This window comes from Ambystoma mexicanum, chromosome 13 (genome assembly GCF_040938575.1).
Source record: "Ambystoma mexicanum isolate Mex_15411 chromosome 13, UKY_AmexF1_1, whole genome shotgun sequence".
NCBI classification, from domain to species: Eukaryota; Metazoa; Chordata; class Amphibia; order Caudata; family Ambystomatidae; genus Ambystoma; species Ambystoma mexicanum.
This window is the reverse complement of record NC_090938.1, coordinates 703,690,834-703,710,769: the sequence shown is the minus strand read 5'-3', so window position 1 is coordinate 703,710,769 and position 19,936 is coordinate 703,690,834. Positions and strand designations below refer to the sequence as shown.

The window sequence follows — 19,936 nt, the reverse complement described above, 5'->3', positions numbered from 1 at the left end:
TGTTTTACAACAAGTAGTACAAAAATAAAACCTATTCAAGATCATTTACGCAATATTATACATATAATATAATAAAATCCATCCATCCTCATGATAAGACATTATGGTGCATAGCGCATAGTAATGAACAACAAGAGCCCTTGCAGGATCATCGGTTCCTCCTGAAACAAGCCTTCTACATGAAATGGGCCACTGCAAAGACTACAGAAGAATCCTTTGTAAATGTACATACATTTTCAGCGTGGATTGTCTGACCCCAAACAAATTAAAAACGGTGGGGCACTGTATAAAAAAGAAAGGTTGCAGTGTTTCCCCAACCATGCATTGGGGACAGGAGATTGATGATGAGGAATTTCATTTTCCCAAGAAGGTGGCTAGTGAAACCTCAATGTCATTGAATACAAGCAAAGTGTGGTTTAGCAAAGGTCAAGATAGCAGTCATTGCCCAACTCTTCTCTGTTCATACAATACTAACGGCTGTGGGGTCGCACATTTCTCTGTCATTACCTTTACAACCAGCACAGAGTAGGCATGTTTAACGCTTAGCTTGCATGGTGAATTCCTGGATGCCGGATTTCGTCCCGCCATATCTTGGAGATTTAGGGCAAATTATCAATTTCCTAATGTGATTGAACCAGGGTCATGACTTACCACTATACGGGCTTCGAACATCGATGCAGGCCTCCTCATATTTGGGGAAAAAGGAATTCACACATATCCATACCCAGTATAGAGCAGGGTCTGAGGCAATAACTGAGTCAATAACCTTTATTTATAGCTCGAAGTGCAATGCAGGTTTTTAACTGATTTTAGGGAAACCCAGGACCTTTTTTTAAAAAAAAAATGTTTTTGATGCTACTAACTTGGGAACAGAGCAGAGACTCCACGACTCAGTTCCCTAAATGGAGGCCTGTCCTACTTGCATTTCATAGACCTCCAAAGATGTTTTTTCTGGAGAGAACTTTTCTAGAGAACCTGTCAACAACCAAGTCAGGGTTATTGAGCTCTACTGAATCCACTTATTTCAGGTACACCATGAACTAGATTCCCAAATAATTACATACATCCCCATCTGTTTGATCTTTTTGTTCCTGGAATGTCAGCAACCGTGACACTGCCTGTGCTGCGGCTTATTATCAGCAAAGAATAAGGCATTTAAAAAACTCATAGCCAACACGATCAAAGGCATAGTGTTTAATTTCTCCAAAAAGCTATTATAACCCGGAATCCATTTGTACAAGACTTATCTAGATACTCAGTCTTCATCACAATGTCAAGGGTAAAGACCACGCTCATATATTTGAAATTAATTAAAAGGTTTGTCTAGAAGAAGAGAATGGGTTGGCCTGTGTACCCCATGAAATTCACTTAAGCACTTTTGGGCCTACAGAATGTTATTGCTTGTTGTGTAATAATGGGTTGGGAAGTTATCGCTGTTCGCTTTCATGCATTAAACCTGTTTGTCAGAATGTTAAGGCTCATTAGCTGCAAACTCGGTTACTTGCAAAATTTGAGTAGATGGTTAGGGTTTATAGTCATAATTTCGAAATCAAAAATTTCGAAAGTCAAAAAGTCGAAAAAAAAATGTCGAAAAAAATGTCGAATTTATTTTTTATGACGTTTTTTTTTCGAAATGGGGGGTTCCCCCCAACCCCCGTTTTTTCTTTTTTTTTTTGTTTTTACCTATTTTTTTTATATAAACTAGAGCCCAAAAAAAAATATCGAAAAAAAAAATAATTCGACATTTTTTTTTTCGACATTTTTGATTCAACTTTTTTGCCATTCGAAATTTTGTATTCGATATTATGACTGGACACCGATGGTTAGACATGCACATTTAGTAAACATTATTAACAAAGTGTGTTGAGACCATGAATTCTTGTTGTGTACTAACTTCATGTTTTGGAATTAAATGATAAACTTGAAGAGATGTATGTGGTCAATAGTTAAGCATAACGTAGCATGTGAAATTGCCATAAATCATAATCAGAAAATAAATAACCATAATACTTAGATCAACATCTCTCAGTTTAACAAGGCAAATGATCATTATTTGGCATAATCATTATACTCCTAGTTACCTGTCACAAGCAGCAATGTCATCTTGGGTATTGGCCTACACCCCCAAATCATTTTTACTAAAGCAAAAAAATTTTTTTAATGTTAACATATTCATGTTTCTTATTTACTGTCCTTTCACATAAAACACATTCACTAAACATTAAGCGGGCAATCTAATAATACTGCAATTATAAAATCAAATAAAAGCATCATGTTTACATATATGCATGGCAGATGCTATATTCCTTAGACTGTGGATTGCCAGGACGCATGCCACGCGCCATATCCCTCACACTGTGATTCGGAGGATCAAGAACATTATTGTGCACTATGATATGATAGGTTATTTATAACACGCTTAATACCCAGAGGTTTCTAAGCACGGACCCGGGGATCGAACCTGTGTTGCGCCGTGTCGTCTTGCTTCCCAAGCAAGCATGTTGCCGCTGGACTATCCGCCCAAGACAATCTAAACTGATGAGAGAGATGCAGACACCAGACAGAACCCCCCGTCCCCCAAGACCCTGCAATGTAGCACTTTCCAACACCTTTTGCAGGACTACATCTTTGTTGAAAAATCATTGAAGAAGCGCGGAGAGCTGGTAGAGGACTCCCAACACTTGAACGAACGTGCGGTACAAATCTAAAGTGAGCCTCTAGGGGAGATGCTGAGGTAGATGCTGCCCTTTAGCTGCAGAGTAAGATGGCCGATAACGACTCGGAGAAAAACACTAAAGTGATTGGGGAATATTCAGACAGCATGTGGATCGATGAAAGATCCAACGCTGGAGGATTGCCTTTTTAGTTATTGCAGATTATCTGGGACTGGCAGGCATGCATCTCATTCCCCCTCCTCAGAGGAGACATGATCATGATGCATAAGGGACGCTACAACCCCAGAACAAGGAAAGGGAAGCAGCCAAAGTTCCAGAAGAACTCCAAGACCCCTGATTGACAAGAGAAACCTGGAGATACTTTAGCTCATCCCTTCCTCGTTCCTTTTTCTTGTTCAGAGAGAGGAATGCCCTTAGTATTTTTCGAAAACCCCTAGTACTGCTGTGTGCGTATCCCATTACACACCCTGGTAAGAATAAAGCCTTTGAAATCCCTTTAACTACCCTGAAAAGAATAAAGCCTATGAAATCCCTTCTCTTGTGTTAAGCGTTCTGTTGTTCAACACATCTTACTAATCGGGTTAGTGCATGCAACCATCCTCACCCCTTTTCCCCACAGCAAAGGGACCATCCACATTCTGGTGAAGATTTTGTATACAGGGCAAACATGCATTAGCTGTATGTATTACAGATTCAATTCCACCACAGGTGCACAAACCAAGTGGATTAACATAGACCATCTCATGTAAGTTTCTTTCAATTCAAATACTGTCTGCATCCAGGTATGAGTTTTATTTCAAAATATTGTTTTGCTGTGCGGCTTTTTCCAGTATTAACCATGTTCCGTTCGTCCATTCATGATCAATATTTCTACTTCAATAGTGGAATTTCATTCATAGACGGGTAGACAAGGCCTGTCCAAAAATACTCAAGGCCAATAGATCTTAAATAAAATCTTGACATACTTAAACAGGAGGGCGCCTTCGAGTTATCATGAATTTCCATTGTAGGTTTTAAAATTAATTAATTATAAACAAGACAGTTCTCCTGGTAGAGTTTCATCCAAAGTAACTCAACACTAGCTGCACCTGGCCTATCATATGCTGATCCACCAGTCTCCCCATCGCTGTCTCTCTATGGGAAAAAGCCACGCTGTACGGCGATAGTTTGCTAGGGCCAACCAAGTGGAACCCCCTGAGGTCTGGACTGGTTTGGTGTTTGGAACTACATACTATCATTGCATGTCTCTTGCAAGAATGGAATGTTGCCACCACACCGAGGGTGCACTGACCATACAGGTGGAGGATAGTAGGCTCTATGTGGGGGGTGGAATTGGGGCAGGGAGGGGTGCTAGGGTTCTGACAGAGCCGGCTGCAGAGGCTACAACTGTGTATTATATATATTATAGATATATATAGTTAACTATTAAAGTTTGTGCATAGTCTAACAGTTACATTGGTGCTCACAGAAGAAACAGATCAATGGTTTTAATCTGCGCACAACCTCTTGCAAGAAGGACAGAGATTTAGAGAGACACAACTGTGTGTATTCTCAGCAAAAGAAGCTGTTCAAAAAAACATGATTTAATGGTACCAACACTGTAAACTGCCTATTTGTATTATTTTTGAATGTTTGTTTGTAATAATCACTTACAGCATATATATGGTAGTTTTCATATGAATTTATTTTAAAATGTTTTGATTGGCATTTTGAAATTAGCATTACATCAGTGTCAATCTCCCCCTCCCACTGATTTCTTGCGCCATATTGCAATTTCAAAACGTATTCGGTTGATTCCAAAAGAGTAACAACAAACTGAACAAAACAACAACATTTTAAAAACTTGAACTGTCCTCATGCCGAACGATTGTGGCGATTGTGTTATCTTGGATCCACCTGGTGACCTGTCCATGTCTATTCGGTGGGGGGCGGGTGGGGTTGACTATCTGCCCCATCGTGTGGCGTCTCCCTCTTTACTTCATTGGTAGTTTTCATATGAAATGTGCACCGGCCCTAATCAGCAAAGCACAGTACCAAAACCTAGAAGAACCATAAATATTGTTTTCTGATAGGTGACCATTCCAAGGTGGAGTATCTGGAACACTTCTGTTCTACTCTTTCGGAATACCCAATCAGAAAGCTAAAGGGAGCAAATAACACCAACAAGCGTTCTTGGTGCCTTTACATAAAATCAAAGAGCCTTTTGGGAACCTAAGAATGACTACATAATGTCTATTTGACAAATATGTCTGTGATAAAAGGGCTGCATACGTGAATCACTAAGTATACAATGGATTCAGGCTTGGTGCTCATCTCTTTTTTTTTTATAAAACTCTCGCGATCATTAAAGTGTCTGTAACCATATTTTATATATTATGTATATACTTACACTCATTCGGACGCAGCCTCAGGGTTTGAATGTGAGGATAAAGTGTCAGAGATTGGGCTCCTGGCCAGGGCTGCCCTTCTTCTTTCTTTTGGAGATGTTTCCTCTCCCAGAAACTAGGAGGCTCGTTGAGATTGAAGTGCACTTGCCCGGTATCCAATGCACAGACATCCTTAGAGAATTATATTTGTGGGATGAAGTAGCGCCTTCCTGTTTGGACATGTAGCCTGTCATGGGCTGCTGCAGCAGGTATGACCGTCTAGAACAGCACAGTGACGGGGAACTCGATCCCTTTTTCCTCCTTTTAGCTGGCATGAACAGTGTCAATAGTACAAGATTCTGGCAATGCTGATTATCCTAAGGCATCATAAATCCCTGTTTTGACCAGGCTGTTACTACCAGTCACGTGTTCTCCTTGAAATTCTCCACCTGGGTGCTTTGATGTTCAGGTATATGAGACATAACCAAATCAAATTCAAATCTATATACATTTGTATAATCAATTCTGCCCCTGCCCCCTTCCACCACTTTCCAACCCTCTCATTTTATTTCCATTGTCTACCAAACAGTGCTTGACATCTGACCCAAGCACTGTTACATTCTGGAATATCTCTCGATGTCTGCATCATCTTCCTTGTAGGCTGATCCCACGGCGGACACCAACCAACTGTGGTCAGCATCTCCCAGCAGGGAGGACACTTGGAGGTTGAGGATGTCTCCAAGAGGCCTCATGCAACCCGAGAAAAGTTGTGTTCAACCCAAAAGCTTAAAAGCTCATGTTGATTCTCTATAGGATGTAGATGTACTAAAAAGAAATCCCGGCCAAAGTTTCTTTGAAGAGCTGGATGTTTTCCAAGAAGTTCCATTAACTTTCTTAGAGTAGTTGCTAGCTGCTTCCTCAACATCCACATCACTTACTGAAGAGGATAAACTTCCTGTGCTGTTGAGAGCTCTGCGAGCGCACCGCATCCCGTCCTCTGGCGCAGCCAGTGTGGTATTTGTGCTTGTATGATTCTGAGGAGCATTCACTCTAGAGAGGGACAAAACACACAGAGACTGAGAAGGAAGACAGCACTCTATAAGAAAGGTCAGCGTATGCATCGCACATACTCCCTCCTGCGAGTGACAGGACCGGCTACAAAGATTGCAACAAAACTGCTGCCAGCTCATAAACCAGCAACTTATTTGATCAATCTTAGAATGGTGAAAAGGCGAGTTGCCCCCACTAGGATTTAGGCTCGTAGCAGCCATAGGTGCATTGCATATGGGGAGCAGGTGCAAGTGGATCTAGGTCACCTGGCCAAAGCCCTGCCCACCTGGTGCCTTCCTGATTGCTGCTCTTTTTCCCCACTTAGCAAGCTCCGCCCACCTGGTGCCATCTTGGTTGCCGCTCTTTTTCCCTATGTAAGGAGCCCTCCAGCGTCTTTTCCTGCAGATGGGGGGCAGGTGCAAGTGGATCTAGGTCACCTGGCCTAAGTCCCGCCCACCTTCTTAGCCCTGCCTCTTCCTTCGTGCTCTAGATCAAGGGCGTCTCTCGCCTGGGGGTCTGAAGCAAAGGGCAGACAAAGAAAAAGGCAATACCTGTTTGGTCCTGTTCGGACCAGGAGGACCCAGGGCCCAAAACCATGCTCAGACAGCAGGTAAGCATGCACCAACATGTGTTTACTCCCTCTGTCCCCACAGGCCATACCCACCAGCATCAAGCAACACCACCGTCAACTTCTCTGGGGCTGTGGTGAGGACAGGTGCTCCGTGGCATAGTAAGTTGTGCAAGTTGTGTAACGCTGCCTGCCTCTTGTATTTTGCTGTCCCCCCTGTTGTATGCATGTGATGCCAGTACGCTTAAATCCTTCATCTTGCTGTCCACCCCCAAGGCAGCCCTCTCCTGCTATCCCACCCTGCATCAACAATCCCTCCTTGCCCACTGTGGGAGTTTGTATTGACACATTATGGTGACACCATCACCGCCATGTTGCTGATGCTTTGATTTGACTTATGGACTCATGTGACTCATGTTGGTTCACCCATCTCGAATCTCGTTGTTCTCATGCTGGACTTCCTTAAGCATCAGGTAATCATGGTGACCGTGAGTTATGTTGTGCCCATCTACGACATGAATCCTGGCTTGCACTTGCTGATCTCTTGCAACATTATGTGTTCAGTACTGGCCTCTGCAACCTGATGTGCTCTCTCCACTTGCTTATGTGCTCCAACACTGTATTATTTTGCCGGCTTTGATTCTTCCTCTCTTTCGCCACACTCACTCCTTCCCAGTCTTCTCTTCCTCTCCCTGCCTATTCCCTCTCTTCTCTCCCCCTCCGCTCACTATATTTTGTGCACTTACCCTATCAGAATTGTTGTCAGACCTAGTATGATATTCTGGTTCCACTCCATCCCCATAACCCTCCCCCTCCCCCCTTCACCTTTTGTCAATCTCCGGCACTACCAGAAATGTCGTCAGGCCTAGTACGATAGTCGCTTGTTTTGTTCCTCTCCTCCCCCCCCCCCCCTTCCCTAACCTTTTGTCATTCCCCTGCACTACCAGAAATGTAGTCAGGCCTAGTAAGATAGTTGTTGTTTGTCTCATCTCCTACCTCCCCCTCCCTGCCTCCCCTCCTTATCATTATCAAAGCTCTTGAACTATCTGAAATGTCGTCAGGCCTAGTACGAAAGTTAATTTCACATTCTTAATGTCTCAAAGCCTTGGAAGAACGTCATTGTATTTTCCCTTGCTCCCTCCCTAGCCTGGAAGCTCTTTGAAACACATGTGTGTATAGGCGCTATACAAATAAACTATCAATATCAATATCAATTGCCCCAAAGTGCTGCCGAGCAGGCCTTTAACATGGGAAGCCCACTATTTGCATTTCCCCCTTGGATGTGAATCAGGGCAGGAAGCAGAGAAGCCCATTCATCAGCAAGTCCCTACAGAGCAAGCTGGACCTTATCTTCTGCAGAGGAACTGTCAGATACTGCTCACAGGTGCACATTTATAATGATCACTTGCGATAATGCCCTTCGCTTTGCCTTGGGCAATAACTTTGCAGAGGCATTATTCAGTGATAATGACCCCTTCTTTGGTCTAGGCTTACTTATTCATTGATACATTTTTTAATAGCCCCCAGGACCACTTGAGAGCCCCAGCATCTTTAGGAGGGGGTGATGCATACAAACACGTATTTGCTACGGTGCTGCTCACCTGGCTACTAGTCTGAAGGTACTCACTAAACAAAAAGCAGAATCAGGGGTGCTGCATTCAAAGACCCCCCCTCCTGATTGTGGAGGTAGCAGAATTACTGATCACGCCACATGCAGTAACATAAAAGGAGACCCTACAAACCCTATATTTGCCTACAGCACCTTCTCCCATGTTAATCTCATACTGCACACGTAGACAGTCAGGTGGTTCCTTACCTTCTCTGATGTTGTGGTGGATTCTGCAAGAAAATAAGGCAAAATCACGGTTATGAATCGTTTGATATGTCTGGCAAGCAACGGCACACATTGAATGGACGGGTGAGTGGGTAGGATATCAGGTCAGCGAAGGAGTGGGGTTACTTGTATAGAGAACAAAGACATTAAGCACCTCTTGGACTCTGGACTGCTGGTGTTAAAAACGGAGACATGTAATATTCTAGCTAAAGTTGCTGCTTTCATGCACCTAATTGTATGGGACTGGGACTTCCAGAATGTAGCTCCCTGAACCCTCAGCACTGTCCAGCCATAGAACTACAGATAGGAGGGAGGACCAGTTATGTCACACAAGCTGAGACTTTAGTGAGTAGACAAAGACCACCAAGAAGGGTTACGGGAGCCCTGAAATCCTGTGCAGTAGAGATCCTGCCCCTGGGACTAAGGAAGACAGTCAGAAGGATTTAGGGAGTCCGGCTGAAGCCGGATATTTGTGGAGACGGATTAAGGAAAGCATACCTCCCATTAGAAGAGATGGGACATTTGGTTTATTAAACGAATTGAAGTTCTCATTGCATGAATGAGAGAGACAGGGGGAACTTTTTCTTTGAGGAAATTAACACTGTTCTGGCAGTACCGCACCAGATGAGGCTGGGGTCTGAGATCCCACCTGGGTTTTGAAGTAAAGCAGTCGGAACATAGAGGACGTGGCTCCGACAATAACTTGGAGCTCTTTTTCCATAAAGTGGTAGGGCAAGTTATATGACAGGATTTGGACGGAGGACTATATTTTGATTTAACTTAATACGAGCACCCTTAGTATATAGTTTCGTGGGAAGGGAAACCCTCATAACAACAGGGACAATTAGGCGCTTTTCTTTTTCTTTTAAAAGTGAATAAAAGCCAGTGCTATATGTCCTCCTTCTGGTCCTCCACAGTTGGGAGTGCGCTCCCGTCCCCAATGTATTCAGGGGGGGGGGGGGGGGTGGCCAGCACGTTTGTGCACAGCCCCCTGGAAAGGCGCAGATCACCTTTGAGGGCAAGGTGGTCATAGCCTTGGCACCACACGGCAGAGCACATCCGTGCAAGCAGTTTTCAGAAGTTCGCCAAGTCACGGTGAAGGGACGGGCGTGGCTAGACATTACACACACAAGAAGACACCAGAGAAAAGAAGGCTAAAAAACATTAAACAGTGATTAAATACAACATACAAAACAAAAAAAAACAGAGTAAACAAAACAAAAGAAAGAAACCAGCGGTTACATGCCAGCTAAGTGAAAAAGCAAGCCAAGCACAAAAGATTAAACTAGGCAATAACATACGCACTCACCACTAGTGGGTGATAACACTGTTATTTACGTCATGCTTCCGCCAAAGAGATGTACATAGAAAATATGTACAGACAGTCATCACCCAACAGAAACCGGTCCTTTTTTTTTTTTAATCGATCTTGGAAGGATGAAAGGCTGAGTTGGTCTAGCCGCGATTCGAGCCTTCACAGATCGTAGCAGCGAGCACTCAACCCACTAAGCTATCTTACCAGCACTAGTTCATACTTGGCAAGTAAGATATGAATCGTTTTGTGCGTGTGGAGAACTGGCATTCATGCACGGAGTGGGTGGCGTTGATGCCTGGCTAATATATTGCAATTGGAAATATTTGCCACATGTAAGAAATGCACAAAGTGCTGCCATAATGGGCCGCTTGCCCTTGAACTGAAAACGGAACATCGGCATTAATAGCAAAGGCTTTGTCCTATAAGACCAGTTTACATTGCGTTACATGAATCAAAAAACGATTCACAAAAGTAGCACAACAAGCACACAATACACAAGATAACACCAGACAGTACAGTTCAGCTCCTATCTTTTGCCTCAATGGGAGTTAAAATAAAGCCACTTCACAGAAGCATTAACCCCTTTAGTGCCAAGGACACGTATCGTCGTCCTTTTTGCATAGACTTGTATAATAGCATGGCAGTCAAACCCGATTCATTGAATTTTTGCACGGTTCAAAGTGACTTTGCACTGCCGACACAAACCCTGATCAATGGAACTCTGCAAAGCGTATTTTTGCAGTACAAAGTCATTTTGTACTGCAAAAATGACGATACACTGCAAAAATACACTTTTGCACAGTTCCATGAATCTGGGTTTGTGTCTGCAGTGCAAAGTCACTTTTCAGCAGTGAAAAGTCACTTCGAACCGTGCAAAAATGCCATGCATCGGGCTGTCTCGGTTCTACAGGCAGCCAACAAGGAAACCAGGACATGGGCAGTGGCACATTTCTGGCACGGGTAAAGCTGTCACAAAACGATTAGAGAAGGAATTGGAGAGGGAGGAGATGCAGTGAACATGTGATGGTACACCTGCACAAAAAGTTACCCATAAAAACCCATCCGCCAAATCCTACTCAAACCAATCGAACCATGGCGGTAAAATTGGGTTTCAATGAAATTCCTCAGCAAAACGAACGAAGATATGAAGCCAGCGATCCAGGATGGAGATTCCCGCTATACTTGTGGAGACAGTGGTGACCCGCCTGCGTAACAGGACAGTTACATTTGCCCTAAAGGTGATATGTGCACAAGCATTTCATCTAAAAATCGGACGCGTGACCATATGGTTTACCTGTTATGATAATGCAATATATTTATCAATATAATAGTTAAGGCGGCCGAGAAGTTTCTCGGATTTTCGAGGGATTACTTGAAGGGTGCATACAAATTGCTCGTTTAAAATTCCCTGTGGCCAATTTGGCCGAATTTTTGGCAGCAGAGTTGCCCGAAAATATATGCAGGGGAAACCCCCAGCAGCCCCCTTCCCAATCCCCCTATATTATTTATTAGCCCAAACCCCCCGCCCCCCCGCTGCCCCCCCCACATATATTTTTGGTCAAAACAGCCTGCAAAATATTTCTGCCTATTCCGTCGCGGGTAACTTGGGTAATACCTACTTGAATGAGATCTTGCGTACGGGGGACTGCGTGATGTGCAATGGTTGTACTGTGGTGTGGGTGTAGTGTTAGTGGTGGTGGTTTGGTTTTCTTGGGAGGTTAGTCAGTGCCCACACTTGTGGGAAGTAGGCAAACATCATCTACTCCAATGGACATCGCGGGCTCCTGGTCTTTGGAGAGAAGGAAGCGGAAGAATCCAAGATGGTGCCCCCTGCATGGAAACCTTTGGCTGTAGACCCACGTTGCAGCGCAACCAGCAATCAACTACAGCTGGGGTCCCGTAGTGCCTCAGCCAGGGTCCCAACCACAGACTTTACATGTAAGAAGATCACAAATGAGGCAATTAGACAATTGCGATGTAAGCAGGCAGACCAGCTTGAGTCTAAAACAGGAACTAGGTTTTGGCGAGGTGTGGGAGTCAAGAGTTGGAGGCTAGGGGAGCAGGAGAGACCGTACAGGAGCAGGGAGGAGGCGAGAGGCATGAAGGAGCAGGAGGGTTGCAGATTAAGAAGCTAGGAGCGGAGTAGGAGACACAAGAGAGAGGCTGTTGAACAAACATAAGAAGATGGAGAAAAGGCTCAGAAGGAAAGTGGAGGACAACGGAATATCAGGGAGGGGGAGATAATGACAGAAGCAGAAGCAGGAAAGCTAAACAACAGAGGAGGGGTGTCTAAGAAGGAGAGCAGGAGCAAAGCAAGGAAGTGAGGGAGATAAAAGAATAAGGAGGTGCAGAAAAAAACAAGAGGTAGTGGAGAAAAACAAAGAGAGGGCTAAGAGGAGTATAACATGTTAGGATCCAAGGACCCTGGGATGTTGCCTTGTACTTTGGGATTCAGGGCCCAGTGGGAGTGAAGAGGTTGGCATCTGGGGCTACACGAACGTCTGGAATGTGATTGAAAGAGAAAGTGGAGAAGCAACCAAAACGGAAGTAAGGAGGGCAACACTAGATAGTAGCGAATCTTTGAGAAAAGGCAGAGTGAGAGACAGATGGAGGCAGAAAGGAGGGAGGCAACAAACAGGAAGGTGGAGAGGGGTGAACAGACAGCGATAAAGAGGGTTGGCCCGGAGCCAGAGAGATTGCCAGCTTGGTGGTAGAGGAGGGAAAAGTCTCAAAGGCCTCTGGCCTGCCTGATAAGGGTTGAAGCCCAACAACTCCTAGGACCAACATGATCCTGCTTAGAATCCTGGGCAGTCTGATGTCCAGCGAATGTGCAGACTACACCAGCCCCATCGGACGAGAAGCTGACGAGCGACATTCTGAGAAGACATAGCATCCGAGAAAGAGGTGCACCGTGCGGGGCACTTCAAACCCCAGGGACTGTGAGCAACTGTGCAAGAACTGAAGGACCTCTGTCCAACAAGGAAGCTTGAATCGCTGTATCCAGTGAAGCCTCGGCCACATATCACAGTCTGCCTTCAAGGCTTAGTATTCTGTGTTCCTAATTAAGGCAAAGAAAAACAAGAACAACTTTGGGTGGTTCCTCACGGGGTGTTATGGCTTCAAAGTCCCTTTTCCTTTTTGTTTGGGGGGTTTCTCTAGGACATTCTGCGGTCCGTTTGTTGGTCCAGCGGTTCGAATTTCAAGGTGTGTAGTTTTAAACACCTTCAGACTGTTTTTTCAGGCGGTTGTAGATGCACTTGGAACGCGCAAAATGGATGCCTCAGTGCCTTGACCTAAAATACAGATTTTCTTAGCTGGGTCTGTCTGAAAATCACAATATCAATAAAGACTAGAAGCATAGACTTTCCTGCTGAGACCCTCCCGTCTCTTCTCAAACTTGCTTCTTGTTTCATACTGGGTAACAATTTCTGAGATCAACAAGAGAAAGGGGGCAATGCTCCTGTTAAAGGCGGACCCGTCTCTTCTACCCTCTTAAATATTTGGAGGGGATTGCCGTATGAGCAAGGAAAGGGAAGTGTCTGAGGACCAGCTGTTGTGTATAGACTATTAATGGTTCACGGTGGCCACCTGGGCGCACCTTGGGTCACTTTCATGGAGCACTGTTTCTGTTCAGGTGTAACGATGTCATTCTTTGCTGCCGGTAGATTTACTGTAAAGAGGCCAATGCAAAATCTACGCCTCCTTTTGTTTTTATATTAAAATTGTGAGTTTCTGACACAGCTTGCTAAGAAATCGCTACTCTCAATTATTTGTAACAAAGGGTGCATGCTGGGAACAGCCATAAAAGCACAGAATTGTTATTTCTTTAATGGCGTTGCATAGAGTGGACCAGAGCATACAAAGCCCGAGGCACACTGAGTTAGCTATCTACTAAGATGCAGCCCGCTAAACCAGTGCAGAGTCCTGTGCCGGAAACGTAGCAAAGAAGCGGTCTAATGCAGACAAGTGCACATTCGACTCAAGCATAGAGTTAACAACCACACCTAAACGTCATGTTAGGTATGCTTCAACTAAGGTTTCAACGAGTCCGTTTTTTATGTCTTCCAGTCTGTCGCAGCGAAAACACTCCTTGAACGTCCTTTGTCACCCGCAACTGTGGTAAAGCGAAGGCAGCCTGCACTTACACAATCTTGGCTCGTTGCCATACTTTTCTTGTTTCACTTACAACTGCGAGTAGTAACAAATGCCCCGATTTGGTAGTTTGTGACCCCCACATTTCACAGACCACATAACACTTTGCACGGTATGGACAATTCGAACATTGCCTTAAAAGGTCATTGTTATGCATCTGTGTAATTTTGTGTTGGACTTCCTGGTTGATTAATTGCTGTACTGTCATTTGATTATTACTCGAATTCCCTGAAAGGTATTACATGTTCATGTGGACCTCAATGTTATCTGCCAGTCTGCCCTACTGGAAACGCTGCTTTCCCTGGAACAGTAAATAGTCAGTGTACTATTGGGTCGGTCCTGCCGCGCGCTGGGAAAATGCAAGAAGAGTGCCAAGCTTCACCAACAGTAATGCCAAATGCGGTCCTGTAATACTCCCGGCCCCCACCCTCACTTCCGAACTGGATTCCGTAAGCAGTTAGTCGAGGCCCCACCCTTGCCACCCAGTGTCATCGCCCAGTCCCTCCCTGGGTTGTACGTGTATAAAGAGGCCCGGCCTTCCACACGTAGTTAAGGTGCAAGCCGTGCACACCTCCACTTCAGACAGACGAGGCGAGTTTGTGCGTGACAGACAGACGTGCCAGTGGACGCTCCATACAAGCGCGTAACCAGTGGAGCCAAGAGGTTGGTGACCGTTACCCATATTGCGCTTCCCCAATGATCACTGAAACATTGTCTAAGTGTTTGGCAATGAAAAGGCTGTGCTTTTTTATTGCACATTACGTAATATTACACAATATAGTAATAATAACCATATAATACATACATATACACTTTTGGGCATGAGGTCCAGGGTTGTGCCTCCTGGCCTGTGCCACCTTCTTCTTCCCATGATGACGTGGGCACTGTTCGTTTCTCTGTACTTCTCTTCTTCTCCCCTTTTCCCCCTTCTTTCCTTGAGTGGGTGGGTTTTTGGGAATAAGAAAAGTCTTCTGCATACGCAGATTACGTGTGGTGCTCCGTACTGAGTACCAAGGGTTGTGTTTCTTGCTGACCAGACAGCCCCTTATATCTTCGCAGATTTGCCCTGGGCTATGCACCCCTGGCCGGCTGCACTGAGAAGCAGTTGGCACCTCACGGTGACCATTGTTGGTCACCTGTGACTTCCTGCCTCCCTAATCTTTTGGGTGCGGCACTTGCTAATGTGCCTTGGTACCCTGCTTAGCCCTGTGTAGCTGGGTGAGAAGGGAGGGGGTTGGGGCTAACCCTTTGCAGCATGTGTTCTGCCACTTCACCTGCCCGTGTGTCTTACTTGCCCCCCAGGTTACTTGTCCACCCCCTCCACAGCACTGCCTACAACGGAAACACGCGAGTCACGCAGACCGCCCATAGCAAGGACACCTCAGGCTGTAGCTACAAATACCTGGCAACCGTATTCATGACCAACGCAACCCCCCCCCCCCACCACAACGCCGGCCAGGTGAGAGTGGGGGTGTAGCAATACCCGTGAGGGCTACGGATAAATCTGTGACATTATAGAGCGTAGGTCGCTCTCAAGCATGTTTTCTGTTTCAATGCATTTATTTCCGAATGGAAGCTGGGCTCTGCTACAATAATAAGAAAGAGGTCTGAAAGGCCAATTTGACTGGGGCAGAGTCAGTCGTGCATCAGTACCATGGTCCGTGTCTGACATTGTCCCAGCCTTATCAGTCTGTCAGAAACAAGGAGTGTCAGAAATAACAGTGAACTGAAAATGTGCGTGACAAATGAGAGAACGGAGACTGCACAAAAAGTTCAAAAGCAATGTTGCATTTTGTCGGAAGACGAGTAAATACATGACATTTCTAGCCAGCTAACGGTAAATATGTGTTTGTATGTGTGTAGTTGTTGATTTTTCATACTTTTGAAATAACAGATGTTACTATTAATATGCTACAGAATTAAACTCGGAAAGATGAATTAATAACTTGGCCCTTCTAACTTTCAAAACTGTGAACTACAATTTGAACACAGATAACACCTAGTGTTATATTCACTGAATAATCTGACTAGCATTGCTCAGTGGGTTAATGTGCCTGCTGAAGAAATCTGTGCGCACCTGGCGTCTCTGATTCCTCCACCAGGGCAACCGTGTACACGAATTACAATTCCAAATGTATGCTGATGGCAAACAGGTTCCCTACTGTTTGGGAAACACCCCAAAGCAAACTCATGGAATCGCAAACAGCCTACAAGCCATACTTCCCGACACAAGAAAAGTACCTGTGCGCGAAGGGCGCCATTTATTTATTTTTAAGCGTTTAGGCACACCACAAAATTGTTACTATGCACATGGTGACTGAGAAGGGCAGGAGCAAGGAATTCAGGAGGGAAGACGGATAGTCCACATTTTAATTAATCAGGCTGTTGTAATAATCATATCTATGAACACAATGCTCCTATCCGGGACACGGAAAATGGGAACCACCCCTAATACCTTCATGCAGAAAGTAAAAAACCAAGGCATGTGGCTTGTACTAAACTATCCTTCTCCCTCCACACATCACAGAGGACCAACTCCCAGCTCCTGCTGCTAAGAAGATTCCCCCTTCTCTCACAAACAAAACATCAGTGGGGGCTCATAGGGCCCCCAATGCTGTGCCCACTGAAACGTAGTCCAAACAGGAAAGAGATCGAGAAATGTGTGATATCAGAACACATAACGCTGGCCCTGAAAAGATTCACTTGTTTCCTGTTGAACAAAGGGTGAATGTACATCAAACATAGCCTGAACAGAGCTTACTGAGAGGCTCAGGGGCAAGTCTAGTTGTCTGGACAAGAACTGTAAGAATCACGGATGGAGAACCATTGAAAATCAAATGCCCCGAATACACAGTTGGTGGGTCTACCATACCAACATGCATTCCTTACAGTGCATCAAATTATCAATTAAAAAAACAAGTACAAACTTTAAAACAAATAAAAAGACTGTCTAAGCATCACCCAAGGAAGGTCACCCTGAAGCAGCAAGTCCTATAGCATGTTTGGAGCATGCGCGACATTGTTGTGCTTTGGCTCAGATTGCCAGGGCGTTCCATTGGACGTGTGCTGCACTGAACCCCAATAATCTGTTGTCACAGTGAGGTTCACTCCCACTGGAGCAGAACAGTCTTTTCCTGTGCTTCTGTCTCCACCCCCTCCAGGGACAGCTGCCCGGCTGGCACAAGATGTGCAGGGGCTCATTGCAAAATGGTTTGAGGCCCCATTAGAACAATGTTACTACTTTTTTTGCAGCAAATGAAGTTTCAGTTTGTGTCGTTGTGAATCTCTGCAACACATTTCTGATCACACAATGAATATTTTGTAAGAAATGGAAAAAGGGAAGTCAATGTAACCTCGGTAAAGGACTTCGGGTAGGCGAGGCAGCTGTGTGGTACATAGAGAATATGTTTCCAAAAGCAAACTGCAATGTGTGCTTTCCCTGGTTTTATCATTAAGGTTGCATAACATGAGCCCCATATGACCTCCAGGCATATTCTATTCCCAAGAGCTGAAAGCAGGATGAAATATGGCTGTGAGAATTGAACATTGTGTGCATTCCAGCAAATGCACATTTAAAGTGGCAATGCCTTTAATTTGCTAAGACTGATACTTCCACAGGGAGTATGTACATAGCCTAAGTGTCAACGTATGGTATCTTTTTATGGGAAAATCCTAGAAACAATGGTGGGAGGGGGGGTAGCAGTGGGGATTATCAAGGCAAAGAATTAAACATAGGAAGGAAGCCAGCTGCAGAGCCGAAAAGCTGGATGATGACTTAAGAAAAGATTTTAAGCTTTCTTTGTCAGTGTCACAGGCCACCCCTCCCCCAAGGTATGAGGGCCCATTTCAATTGAAAAGTGTGAAAGGCCCCAATGGCAGGTATGGGCAGCAGGTTCAAGAGTGCCTGTGTCACCAGGGTAGCAGTGACAGGCAGTGTCTCTGTCCTTACCTGTGCTTCCCTCTCTGCAATCTGTCCTCAAGCCCTACTACTGCCTCCCTGCCCCCTAAGACATGGGTCACATGTGGGAAGAGGGCCCTTTTCTTACCCCTGTCTCTCTACCCTGTCAATGTGTTCTAGTCCTTATTGCCCTACAAAGGCAGCATGTGGTGAAAGATGGCCCTAGGCCCTTGTCCTTACCGGTGTATCGATCCCCGCTTTCTCCAGGGGCAGTATGTGGTGGGATAGGTGGTCAAAGGTCATAGTGCACAACACACACAGTGCCTTCTGGTCGTCCACGCAAAAATGGCTCAGCTTCTCCTCGTGTGCTGGGCAGTTGTTTGGGGTGGCCCTCTTTTTCTGGTTCAAGTGCATTTGCCGTAGCAGTCCCACTATGTTCCGGAGGACACGGTTGGGGCGAAGGGTGCCACCCTTGGAGACGGCTCTGCACTGAGGGCAGACACCCCCATTCAGGCCCCCCCAGGTTTGGACAATGCAGGAGCGGCAGAAGTTGTGGCCACAGTCAATGATCACTGGGTCCCGGAAGTACTCGAGGCAGACTGGGCAGCTGGCCTCCATGCGCAGTTGCTCTTCGGGGTCCATTGCAGGCTCTTCTGGCCTGGGCAGTAAGTGGCAGACTCTGGTCCTGTGTGCGTTAGGTGAGGTCCTAGTGGGCAAAGCACTGTGTGTGCCTGGATGGGTGTAGTTGTGGACTCGGGTCCTAGACAGAGGCGCTCAGGTGTGTGTCTACTTAAGCCTAGGCTGGACACGCTTGCGTGTATGCCAAGTTACGCCCTGGCCAGTAGCGTTTCAGTTGTGGGTGTAGGTTGCCAAAACAGAGTCTGTAGCTAGGCACTAGTCAGCAGTCTCTATGGGGCCAGTGAGGCTGATATCCCAGTGAGGTATTCTTTGGTGGAGAAAAGGGGTGGGCTTCGTTGCAGAACACCAGTGTGGGCTCTGTTAGTCCACCGTTGCTGAGGTGTGGCCCCAGTCAGGTCTTGCTTGGCACACACAGGTTTGTAGGTTGTCACTCCTCGGTCCAGATTAGGCTTTGGTAGATGAACTTCTGGCACGGACCCAGTTAGGCCTGGTTCTTCATAGGCCTTGGTTGATAAAACAAAGGGGAGGACTCGGTTAGGCACTGGACGTCTGCAGCGGTCTGTTGTGCCCCCAGTTAGTCCACAGTTCGCAGCGCGTAGGCACCGCACCGTCATAGGACGTCCTGTGTGGTCTCAGCAAGGCCTTGACAGACCGAGTTCAGTCCCCCTATAGACCATGGCCCTCAGCAGCGCACCCGCTCCGTCTCAGGTTTTGGCGCAGTTGGCAGAGCACAGGTGGGGGTCAGCTAGTCCCAGGTCACCAGGCGGGGGTCTACTCGGGTCCCCGATGTCCTCGAAACACCAGTTCATCTTCTCCGTCGGCCTCTGTTTCAGGAAGGACTGCAGCCCGGATACTGCTCGAAGGTTTCGATTCCACGTACTTGTTTGTCGCAGTAAAGAATAACACGCCTCTGCAGCCAAGCTGCGGCCCCGCGAGGGAAGGGCCTGGGTTACTGCCAGCTGGGCGCTCCCCAGGGGAGAGGAAACGTCCAAACTATGTGCAACCTTCTCTCAGCCTTAAAGATACGGCAGAGGCAGCAAACTGCCAGAAAGAAACAGGCGGAAAGAGAAAACAAAACAGACATTAAGAAACGCGCGCTAACAGAAAAGGCCAGGCAGACAAAGAGAAAGTAGGTTTGCCACCTGGCAGGAATTTAACTGACAAAACCAGTATGTGAATCAGAGGCGCAAATAGTTGGGAACTGTATTATTTGTTACAAAACAATACAGTTCCAAACGGTTAGCTCCTCTGATTCAAATACTGGTTCATTCCACGCATGTTATTAATATGTTGTGGCTCCTCCTGCGTACCTGTAGTCCTGCCCCTTACTTATGTTTTAAATAATTAACTTGTCATTTAAATTGTGACCTTCGGTTTCCCTCTGTGAGGGCTATGGCACTTGATTTGTAATGTCTACTGTTGCGTCTGTTAAAAACTCT

The 19,936-nt window shown here is 45.7% G+C and overlaps 2 protein-coding genes across 2 annotated transcripts in view; one reads left to right on the top strand and one right to left on the bottom strand.

The window, feature by feature from the left end:
- Positions 1–1,174: 1,174 nt before the first annotated feature.
- LOC138521751 (E3 ubiquitin-protein ligase TRIM39-like) lies at positions 1,175–19,619 on the bottom strand. Its single transcript, XM_069634803.1, has 3 exons — positions 18,099–19,619; positions 8,476–8,498; positions 1,175–6,091 (listed from the first exon to the last, which is right to left on the bottom strand). The coding sequence occupies exons 1-3, from the start codon at positions 18,498–18,500 to the stop codon at positions 5,836–5,838; spliced, it is 681 nt and encodes a 226-aa protein (XP_069490904.1). The 5' UTR covers positions 18,501–19,619; the 3' UTR covers positions 1,175–5,835.
- The window catches only part of LOC138521749 (butyrophilin subfamily 1 member A1-like), a 403,727-nt gene continuing 398,304 nt past the window's right edge, over positions 14,514–19,936 (top strand). Inside the window, exon 1 of the mRNA XM_069634802.1 lies at positions 14,514–14,623. The gene's annotated coding sequence lies outside the window, so the exon portion shown is untranslated. The remainder of the gene's footprint in view (positions 14,624–19,936) is intronic.

Bases quoted from the DNA above. Each gene is read 5' to 3' on its own strand.
- LOC138521751 (XM_069634803.1), bottom strand. From the start codon at position 18,500: ATGGACCCCGAAGAGCAACTGCGCATGGAGGCCAGCTGCCCAGTCTGC. The intron at 8,499-18,098 runs GTAAGGACAAGG...ATTTTCTTGCAG, and splicing joins AAGCGGGGATCGATACACCG to AATCCACCACAACATCAGAG. The intron at 6,092-8,475 runs GTAAGGAACCAC...GTCCCTCTCTAG, and splicing joins CCACCACAACATCAGAGAAG to AGTGAATGCTCCTCAGAATC.